This window comes from Conger conger, chromosome 12 (assembly GCF_963514075.1).
Source record: "Conger conger chromosome 12, fConCon1.1, whole genome shotgun sequence".
NCBI lineage: Eukaryota > Metazoa > Chordata > Actinopteri > Anguilliformes > Congridae > Conger > Conger conger.
This window is the reverse complement of record NC_083771.1, coordinates 32250911-32261735: the sequence shown is the minus strand read 5'-3', so window position 1 is coordinate 32261735 and position 10825 is coordinate 32250911. Positions and strand designations below refer to the sequence as shown.

At 46.6% G+C, this 10825-nt stretch overlaps 1 protein-coding gene across 1 annotated transcript in view; it reads left to right on the top strand.

Moving 5' to 3' along the window:
- Window positions 1–2319: 2319 nt before the first annotated feature.
- The window catches only part of LOC133105651 (single-stranded DNA-binding protein 2), a 92293-nt gene continuing 83787 nt past the window's right edge, over window positions 2320–10825 (top strand). The window contains exon 1 of the mRNA XM_061215878.1: window positions 2320–2439. Coding sequence (XP_061071862.1) covers window positions 2384–2439 — 56 coding nt within the window. The 5' untranslated portion in view covers window positions 2320–2383. The remainder of the gene's footprint in view (window positions 2440–10825) is intronic.

Genomic DNA, 10825 nt, shown 5'->3' with positions numbered 1-10825 from the left:
GCCACTGGCTCCAGATTTGTAGCGTTCCCAGTAATGCGGAGCACAGCTGTTTCATTAAGTGAAAGTTTATTTGGTATTAGACCCTTTTGTTTTTGGGTTTGTGTAGATTGAGGGTAACGAGCTTTAGGCTACGTTTCTACAGCACATGGTTTCAGCAAGGATATTTGGAAGATTTATAAGGTTTATCTCGTAAACCTCCTTGGCTCCAACTCTAGGGTGTTTGTATGTAGCTTTGATACGATAAGAGCAACTGTCTGTGATGGAGCTTAGGAAACACCTGGGTTGGCATTTATGAACATTGTTTTACAGTGGTGCACCCTAGTATGTCAGACCATGGATGATAAAATAGACATAAGATGGTTGTGCTGTTACCTAACTTATAGATTTAAAAAAAATAAGAAGAGGAGCTTCACCAATCACAAAGTATGGTCATAACAAACAAAGAACAATGCTCACAGTGATTGATATGTTTACTTTTTTTGAACAAAGATACATGCAACCATCTCTCATCACAATGAGACAGGGAGTTGGCCTTCCCCCTCCTAGAGTCGGTTCAGCATGATATATCAGTACATGTATCTGCCAGTCGAATGTACTTCACAAGTGTGTTTACATAAACTGCTATCAGCTGTCATGTATAAACTGCCCTGTAGCCTGCCCTTAATGCATTATTAGATCCCGATTTATTTGTTGTGCATTGACCTCTACCCTAAATACATGTGTCCTTCAAACCTGGAGCATGTATTTTAGTGCATTTCTACTTTTCAGAGCCAAGCTTGTTATTGTATCATCTTGCATATCGCAGTAATTGCGTTCACTAACAGGAACACAAGTCCTGTCATTTATTCAACTGTTTTCATCAAAATAATTATGGGGCGCTTATTGGGCACAACCTTCCTTGATGCTGTTCCAAAACTGTACCCCACCTATATCACATGCCTACATGACAGTACATTACATCACTTATTTAGCTGATGCCATGATTTACAGTTGACTTACATTCAATGCCTACCACTAGTCATTGGGAATTGAATTTTGATAGTATTTCTACCCTTGGGGACTCATTTCAGTGTAATGTTGAGCACTTAGGGCACCTTTTATTTATTCCTGTAAGAAAGGATATTTGGGCTGTTTTTAGGTTTGTTTAATTATATTTATTTTTTTCATCCTTGCCTAGATATAATCTAGTTTTTTTTGCTCAACTCATGTTTGATATACATTTTAGAAGCACAAACATTTCATGAAACATCTGAAGTTTCTGTGATGTGTGTTTACGGAAAACCTGCATGCCGTTGGGAGGCACTAACTGAGCAAATAGACATAGATATAGATAGCTCTAGTCTTGGTGGCAGGGGCAGTGGTACATGCGAGTGGAAAGTTTGCATGAAGGTCCTCAAATATCCATGCAATTAAGTATGCATTCATTCATTCATTCATTCATTCATTCATTCATTCATTATCCTAACCCGCTTATCCTGAACAGGGTCGCAGGGGGGTTGGAGCCTATCCCAGCATACATTGGGCGAAAGGCAGGAATACACCCTGGACAGGTCGCCAGTCCATCACAGGGCACACACACCATTCACTCACACACTCATACCTACGGGCAATTTAGACTCTCCAATCAGCCTAACCTGCATGTCTTTGGACTGTGGGGGTAAACCGGAGTACCCGGAGGAAACCCACGCAGACACGGGGAGAACATGCAAGTTCCACACGGAGAAGCCTAATTTCTCTCCTTGAAAAAGGTATTTCAGTACTTTATTCTCTTTTTTACTTGTGTCCTTTAGCACCTTTAGGTGATTTACCTGACATTTATTTTAGTATGCAGCTGCACTTCCTGCACCAGTCTCACTGAAGCTTATCAAGTTCAACATCTTTACACACACAAATCCACTCCGTGTTTGCTATCCGGCCGAGCACAGGGTTGCCAGTCTGTAGAGGGTGTGATTGTCTATAAAAGGAACAGCCAGTTGTTTAAAATCCTCCTCAGACGGTTTCAAATTGCCCTTCGAGCTAGGAGGGGGAGTAGCGAGGGGAGAAAGAGGGAGGGAGTGTGTGTGTGTGTGTGTGTGTGTGTGTCTATGCTTGCGTGTGTGTCTGTATTCACAGGGAGAGATCGCAGGCGGCGCGCGTTCCCAACAAGCACAGCGAAAGGCGGGCGGAATGAGAGATAGGATACAGCAGGAGGAGGGGTTGTTGTTTGGAAAAGGGCGGAGCTTACTAACTGCCAGTCATGACCGTTTCCACAGAAAATGGGCGTGTTTTAGCAGCGAGACACCAATGGGAAGCGACGCTCCTTGTGTCGCCATGGTGACGGGGTTGTGCTCGGGGAGGCTGTGATGGGTTGACAGGTGCGTGACAATCGGAGCTCTCTGCAAGCATGTACGCCAAAGGCAAGAGTAACAACGTACCGTCCGACAACCAAGCCAGGGAAAAGTAAGTTTTATTTATGGGGGGAAATCGCGATAATGAAGAAAGTGCATGAATCGCGGAGCGGCCAGAGGAGTAACTGCAATGGATTGGCGAGGAGCTGATAATGTAGCGATAGCGGCAGAGTGCTGGGTTGGCCGAGAAAGTTGTTATTGTCAGTTGTCAGCAGTGTGTAAAAGAGAAACGTAGCGAGCTAGTTCTAGCGAGATGGCAACAGAAATCGGCAACGCTGTTAAATATATCTTGAACTATTTTCTGCAAAAAAAATTAAACGGGGAGCCAAACCATGTGTAGCTAGCTAGCTACGTAGATTGACACCGGCAAGGTACCTAAGTCTAGTTTGTTGGATATCTAGACATGGTTAACAGTATTGTCATTGCTTGGAGTTGACGTTAGCGATTTGGTTCAACAAAATTAGCTAACGTTTGGTAGCGAGATAGCTAACACTTAGAGATAGAGTTCCTAAATCACAATGTTGGTTAGTTCGACAGTTTTAACGCGAAGTTCAGCGGTAATTACCAAGCTGTGTGGTAATGGTTAGCTTGCTATCTAGCCTATAACGTACATCTTGCTTTCACTTCTTGCTCAATTGCCGCCTGTTTTATTCATATTAGACTTGGCTTTTGCCTTAACTTTTAGTCTGGACGAGCAATATAAACGTTAGCTATATTGGACGGATCAACCTCGCTTATTTAATGTTAGCCAGCGAGGTAACTTGGTTTGACTGCTGTTGCATTGCATTAGCAAACTAGCCAGTTGCTTAAAAGAGTGTCTGAAGCCTGTATTTACACTAACGTTAAAGAGCACACACTAGAATTTGGAACTTAACAAGCAGCTGGATGTTTATTGTTTGGGGAAATGAATGTGAAAGACACGGGTGACAACTAACCTTTAAATAAATAACGCACGCTAACTAACAAGCTGGTGTTGTTTTTTGTTGGCCACTCGCAGGCATCATTCATGTCAACTGGTTAAAAGTATTGCTTTCTGTATAAAATGAAAGGTTTGTCATTGCGGTAACGCTATAGGGAAAGTTCCACTGGCTTTGAGTCGCAGGGAAATTCACAAACAACTAATGTCTAGTCTACTCGTTTAACTAACTCGTCACTTATATTCGCTAGTATAGCGATGATGGGTAATACTATAACTAAGTTATATTTTTCGGAGCAACCTTGCGAATGGTCATCTGTTGTCATGCGATCAGCAAAATGTTAGCCTACCTATCTGTCTGTTATGTGCTAACTTGTCCCACGACTTAGCTATGTCCATGCACGGAAGCAAAAAAGTTAATTTCACTGTGGCTTACAGTTTTATTGTTACATGTTACGTGAAATGTCATAAGACAAGATGCACACGCGCAGTTCGTGGCAGTTTTGGAAATAATGTTACTCAAACAAATGTGATTGTTGACAGACTTTACTTGAAGTGTAACGTTAAAAACGGAAAAGTGCACCAACGAACATTCATGTGACATTAATACAATTGCTACAACATCATCATGAATGAAAACTAGAGTATGTTTAGCTGATTGTGATGGACAGGCGTTAGCTAAGTTTTCTTTCCCGTGTTATCTGCGTACGCCTCGGCTAAACCGCAACCGATGCTGTTGTAGGCAGGAGCGAGTTTAAACCCGTGGAACAGACCAGCAAAGTTGTCACTGTGCCAGATGCGAAGAACCACGCGCGATTGTTCCAGGGAAGGCGCATACTGCGTGAGTTCATTGGAAGAAGTTTTGCGATTTGGAAATATTCACCTCGGGCCTTCTCCCTTGTTGAGAGTTCACCTTGCCAAAGTGTATTTGAATTACGGTCATTGTCAGGGTTTTGCTGTTTTTCACCGGCCAGAGAGGGAGCGGGCGAGGGGCTAGTGGGGGGGCAGAAGATATTGGTGTGATGTGAGGTAAAGTATCTCGCCAGTCGTGGTCACAGTTGTAAATCCTGGTCCCTGCCTCAATAGTTGTGTCTGGTGACAACATGCGTAATGTACTGACTCTTTACAGGTTTAATAAAATAACTATTAAACATCAATTTTGTAGGCTATGTAACCTTCTAATTGGATACGACTAAAGAGGTAAAAAGGGGTGCGTGGTAAAAAAATGAGGGTGGGTGTGCACATGGCCCATTACATTTGTTATGGTCTGCCAATCATCCAGAGAGATGTTGCACTTCCACTCACAGATTTACATTCCATTTTAGATTTTCGTCATTTAGGAGACGCTTTTAATCCAAAGCGACTCACAAGTGCATAAGTTCCTCAACAAGTGAAAAGCATCAAATCCATAAATAGCGGATCTTTCTCCTTTACTTCAGAGAAGTCCTGAAAAGTGCCCTGCAGTCTTAAGTGAGATATTAACATCCTATAAGCATTACATACTTAAATCATCTTCAGAGAATATGCATACACCCGGGAGCCACTACAGGAACATTGAAATTCATGTCAGTCTGCTGTTAGCAAATCTGGTGAAGTTTGACTGAGGGCCTGTACCAAAAAGTTGTTTGGATGGTGGCTGGCGTGCGTGCATGCCGTATGCGTTCTTCACCGTCATGCTCTTGCAGTGCCACTGTGAAGTTTGTCCTTAACATTCCTCTTTAAATCATTAGGTGTGCTAAGCCTCTGAAAGTGAGGCTCTCTGTAGATCAAATGAGACAAATGTTTAACCCGCATGAAGACCGAGAGGGGGGAGTGCAGTGAGGCGTGAGTGCTGGTCGGATATCCTCATTACTACTACAGAGACGTCACGCGCTACTGCTCGCTAGCCCCCACCCTCCCCATCCCCCACCCCCCCATTGAGACAGGCATATTCATACGGCGCAGCAGGGCTCTGACAGTACAGCCAAAAAAAAAAAAAAAAGAGAGTTTCAGCCTCATTAATTTACGGTGTAGTGCATTTGACCTCCAGGAAGAATCCCACTGATATTGAGTTTCCCCGTGGCGTCTGCGTATAGGGCAGGTCCGCCGTTGTGTGAGCGAGCGAGCGAGCGAGTGAACGAGGCCTCCCGTGCGATGCTGGGTTAGGGTATCCCTCTTTTCACCACAAGACCCAAACATGCTGACGAAGTGTTTACTCCCCGCTTGAGTTCCTGTGTCTCGGGGCTTTCTGATTCTTCGCTTTGACCCACGCAGGCTTCTGTGGAGGTCTCACGATAAAAAGCTGCAAACCTCATTCACTGCTGTTCCAGCAAATAAAAAAGTGCTTTGGGGAAGTGTTTGATATAGTTTTGATGTTGTCTTTGATATAGTTTTTTTCTTTTAGCCATGTCCTATTCAGATAATGAGTACAGTGCCTGGTTATATGCTGTGTTGTTGTACTTTGATGTATAACGCCCATTAAATAACATTTTTGGGTATGGTATGGAGTCACGCATAGATTTGTGTGAGTTTATAAGAAAGAAAAAAAAATCAGTGAAAGTTATGTAAGGGTATGGTGCTTATTGTGTTGAGGAACACCATGTAGACACTGGCGAACAAAGTGCAGCTTGCAAAGGCTGAGGGCGAAGACGCAGGTCGTCAGTGGGGGGGAGAACAGACCTCGACCCGTGGCAGGCGAGCGAGGAGGAGCGCAGCAGGAGGACCTGCAGAGCGGAACCTGCCCGCACATCACTCCTGCTGGGGAGCTGGGGGAGTTAACAGGGCCGAGAGCGCAGCTATTCCAGCGGGAAGACCTGGAAGGAACAACAGCCCTTCTCCCAAAACAACGGCAGAGAAAACAAAAGATACGCCGCAGAGCCGCCTGTGCTTGACGGGGAGAGCGCTAAGGGATATCATTCCTGTACTGCATCGACACTGTCCGAGACATGAAGGCTTTTGACCAGGTTCCCTTTTAATACGATCAACCGCAACGGGGTTCGGACTAAGTTCAACTTGCAGAGTTTCAAGTGTTGTTATTTTAGTTCATGCAGCTTTGTTTGTTGTTAAGTTTCTTCAAGTCCACTGCTGTTGGTGAAATGCGGGCTCTATTTTCAATTTGCATTACTGTAATGTCCTACAGTCCTTCGGATTTATTGCGAAGGGAGAAGAGAGTATCAGGGTATCCTCCTCGCTTAGACACACACAAGCACACACTACAAGAAAAACACAGAAAAGTCATTGGTCCACAGTTGCGAACAGTGCCTTCCATCGTCTCTGTGTATATCCTCAAATTAATGGGTTGCCCTGAGTACCCTAGTTGCTGGTCGTAATCCAGAATTCAGTGGAATTCAGTTGTTTTTCTGGGTAGGTAACCTGGTTTTCTTCCATTAAGAAAGCTGCTTCTGAATTCAACAACTGCCATTTTCTAACTGTCCTGTGATAACATCTCTGAAAGAAGTAAATGGTATGCTACAAAGATAAGGTATTCTAAACTACATAATCCTACATAATTTGGGAAGTAAGAAAGAGAGGAACTCAAATCTGAAATTGATGAGGTGCATACAAACAGAAAGTAATGTGAATAAGGAAAGATACGTATTCTTCTGTGAGTGTTCCCCTGTGTTCTGGACAGTATGGAAAACCTAGGATATTTTGATGCATTTTTTCCAATCTTGAAAAAGTAATGGGAAATTAGAAAAATGCTTAAATGTCCAGGGAAACAATTAGTTGTCCTGTAAAATATTTTTAGTGTAATTTTACAGCAAAAACCACAGGTGCCCCTGTCCGTGATCACATTCTTCCATTCCATACATTACAGGTGGTGGTCATATGAAATTTCCTGCAAAATAATGTTTTGGAAATGGTGGGAAAACAGTTCAGTTCAGTGTAGAAGATTATGTGTACTGAACTAGGGCAGCTTCCAACATTTCAGGTACTGCTGAACCCTGATTTTCAATCACTGAAATGTTTCTGATTTCTCGCTTCCATTAACTTTTTTGAGAGAAGAGACTGTGGCTGACCTTTCCTTATTTATAAGTTTCTTTGATGGCCACAAAAAGATGAGACCACTTTACTGGCCAGGCCTAATATGAAAGAAAGACGTGGGCCCAGTCATATTAGTGTGTTTAGTAAATGGTTGGCATTTATATAGCACCTTTATCCAAAGCGCTGTACAATTGATGCTCACCCATTCATACACACACCGACGGCGATTGAGAGCCGTGCAAGGCACCGACCAGCTGGTCAGGAGCATTTGGGGGTTAGGTGTCTTGCTCAGGGACACTTCGACACAGCCCGGGCGGGGGATCGAACCGGCAACCCTCCGACTGCCAGACGACTGCCCTTACTGCCTGAGCCATGTCGCCTTAGTGAGTGAGCATGGTTATTATAGATGACCACACACTACGGCACTGTCATAGACCCACATTACCCTGAGCACCCCCCCCCCCCCCCCGGGGTTCTCTCTGCTCTTAGACGGGTCTGATCTCCACACCACTCAGACGGGCGGGAACGAGCGGCTTGCCAGACCACGGCGAGCTGTTAGACCGCGGGGCGACAGACGGAGCGGTTGGCGGAGCCCAGAGCCGTCCCGCCACGTGTGACAGAACCCCCGGTGCGCACAGTAGCGCGGGCGTCAGCGAGCCACCGAGACAAACGCACAAACGGCGACTGTCTTGAGCGAGCTTCTCACAGCACGCGCAATAGCCCGACGTGCTTCAGCGGAGCACAGCTTCGCTCTTATTAACTTTGACTATTTCGGTGGAGGGGATCGCCGCCCACACAAGCTACTCGATGACACAGGTTCAAACCTGGGAACAGACCCAACCCCCCACCACAAAAGAAGGCTCTTGTTTACTTTGTTTATTTTATTGCACCTCTGCTATAGATTTTTCCCTTCAATGTATTGTTGCATCATTTAAGTGAAAATCACTCTGCTACCCCTTTATGCAACTGGATATTTAGTGGGGGAATCAAGGGTGACATTCCTTTACTCAAAGGTGCAGGGGCCGTAGGGTTTGAACCTGTGACATTGAGGTCTGGATTTTTCTCGGTCTGAGCACTTCAGAGCCTCTCTTTTCATGTCTGACACCCGGGTCCCCCCTCAGCCCATTGGTAGGTGAAAAGCAGGCTGGGGTATGAGTCCTGCCCACCTGCTGGTCTGGGCCCGGGGTGGCCTCTCGACACTTTGGTGGCCTCCATCTGTCCGCGGGACCACGAGAGACGGGGCGCAGCCCGTTCCCCTCGCCCGACACCGAAGGGGGAGGAGCTCCATCTGGCGGAGAGGAGAGCGGTAACGAGCGTCGGCGTGGCGACCGCCTGGCACAGCGCCCGGCCGCCCTGGCCCCAGACGGCACGTGTGCCAGACACGCTGTTTAATAAACCTTCTCTTAGTCTCGTCTACGGGTCCCGTTCCTACGGGGACGGGGGGAGCTCACACTCACTCCCGATGCCCGTCTCTTCCAAAACCACGGGGCCGTGCAGGAAGCGGGCTCAGAAATGTGTGTTAGCGGACTCTTTCCTGAGATGCTGCTGATCCTCGCTCTCCACCAATCCCTCCAAACCTGTCCAAAAAAACAAAAAAAACTGGAGCGTTCGGCGTCCCCAGTGACCTTCCTCTCCAAGGGCGTCGTTCACACACTGCCAGCTGCCATGGCGGGCGGCTACAACCTGCGCCATCGATTCCGCCGGCTGGGATGGAGGGAATTAAAGCAGGTGTCACAGAACCCTCCAGGAAGTTTGGAGTAGTCCAGCGGAGGATGCTGGATATAGCCCGCCCTCAACTGCAGTTTAATTCAAATTGAATTACACATGATCCCTTCAAGCAGAAACGTATGCTTCTTTACATAAGCATAGCAGTGTGAGCGAAGGCCGCATGTGGACGGTATCGGCTTTGCTGTTTGTGCTGAAGAAAATAAATTCTCGGCTGCTCTGTCCCAAACTCTCGTATCCAGAAATGCAGAAATGTCGAAAAATGTTATGCCGAATTGTGTTATTGCATTATACATATATAGCCTATTGTTATGTTTTCCTTGTGGTTAATTTCACAGTTGATTAAACCCTAAAACGCTGTGCATGTCCTATCCCGCAAAATGAAATATGCATTTTCAATCTTGAGATTTTCAGCATCTCCACACGCACGTGCACGGAAAGCTCAAATGCCGGCAAGTTGTTATTTAAATTGAAGCCGAACTTATACAAGCATTTTGAATAATAATACAGTTTCAATGATATGACTCCCCACAACTGTGCTGATCGTGTAATGATAATTTAAACGACAAGAAGCCCCGTCTGCTGGGAAGTTGTTAAATTGAGACCCGAGTACAATGACTTCCCGTGGCTTTTCGAGACTTTCTTTAGACTACCTGTCTTCGCTTCTCGGGTTTATAGAAATCCTTTCGCTCTGTGAAAGTGTCGGCGCGACGGCTCTGACAACATGACAGCTTGAGAGAAAAGACGTTTTTATTTTCGCGCCGGGCCCGTCTACGCGAGTCGCCCGGCGTCAGAACCCACGGCGAAAGCAGCCGGATGGCCCAGAGGTAGACCCGCGTTTGATACGAGGGGGAGAGGAGGGCGACGCGTCCCTTTAACAAAAGACCCCTCGTTCCGGCAGCCTCCGCGGGATGCCCCCCGGGAGCGGCCCGGCCGTGACGGCGGAGCTCCAGCGCTATCAGATAACATGAAAGGCACAAGAGGAACGAGCGCTTAAAGGATTCCGGGAGCCTGTTATCAGCGCCGTTGAAGTCGGCGAGCGGAAGAACGCTTCCCGTTCGGGGAGGAGGTGCCAGGATTCCCAAGGCGGAAGGATCGGGAGAGAGGGTTCAGAACTCTCCTTCTTAATTAGCTGGGCCTTTTCCTCCGCGTTTCCGGAGCGCGCCGAGACTGCGGCTTAGGCCCGCGTGTCGCGAGCGCGGAGCGATCCTGCTCTTCCTCCGTCGCCCTGCCCTAGTTACAGAGACGCGCCTTTCCCGTTTCCAGGCTCTTCAGAGAACCCAGCACCTCCGCCGGCAAGTAAACCCCACTGTTGCCTTCGATGAGTGCGGGGCACGGTCATTACTTCTGTCGGGGAAACGGAGGGCGTTTATTAGTCGGAGCGTATATCTGCCAGCCTTAACTATTGTGAAACTAAACCTAGTGTGAACAATATGTATCTGAGTAATTAAAATTCTTTCCATTTGAAAATTCCCGCTTTGTTCCATTGTTCTATTCCTGCGCTAAGCAAACCGCCTGATGGTAGCGAATGAACCGTTTTTGAAAATAGACATCGAGAGGAGATGGGCAGCGGCTCTTCGCTAACAACCTAGACCGTTGATGAGGCGTGCGCTTTCCATCTGAGTGATGGCATTTGCAGCGGACGTGACATGGGCAGTGAATTAATACCGCCCGGGTGAAGGGACATCGTTTCCTCAGGAATGCCATTCATCTTAAAGTGCGTGTCAGCTGGAGTGAGAGCATAATATGAGGAAGTGTTGAAGTCTCTTCTCTAAAGAAGCAGGTCCTTCCTATAGTGGAATATGAGGCCTAGCCTCACCCCTGTGCTTTTGCC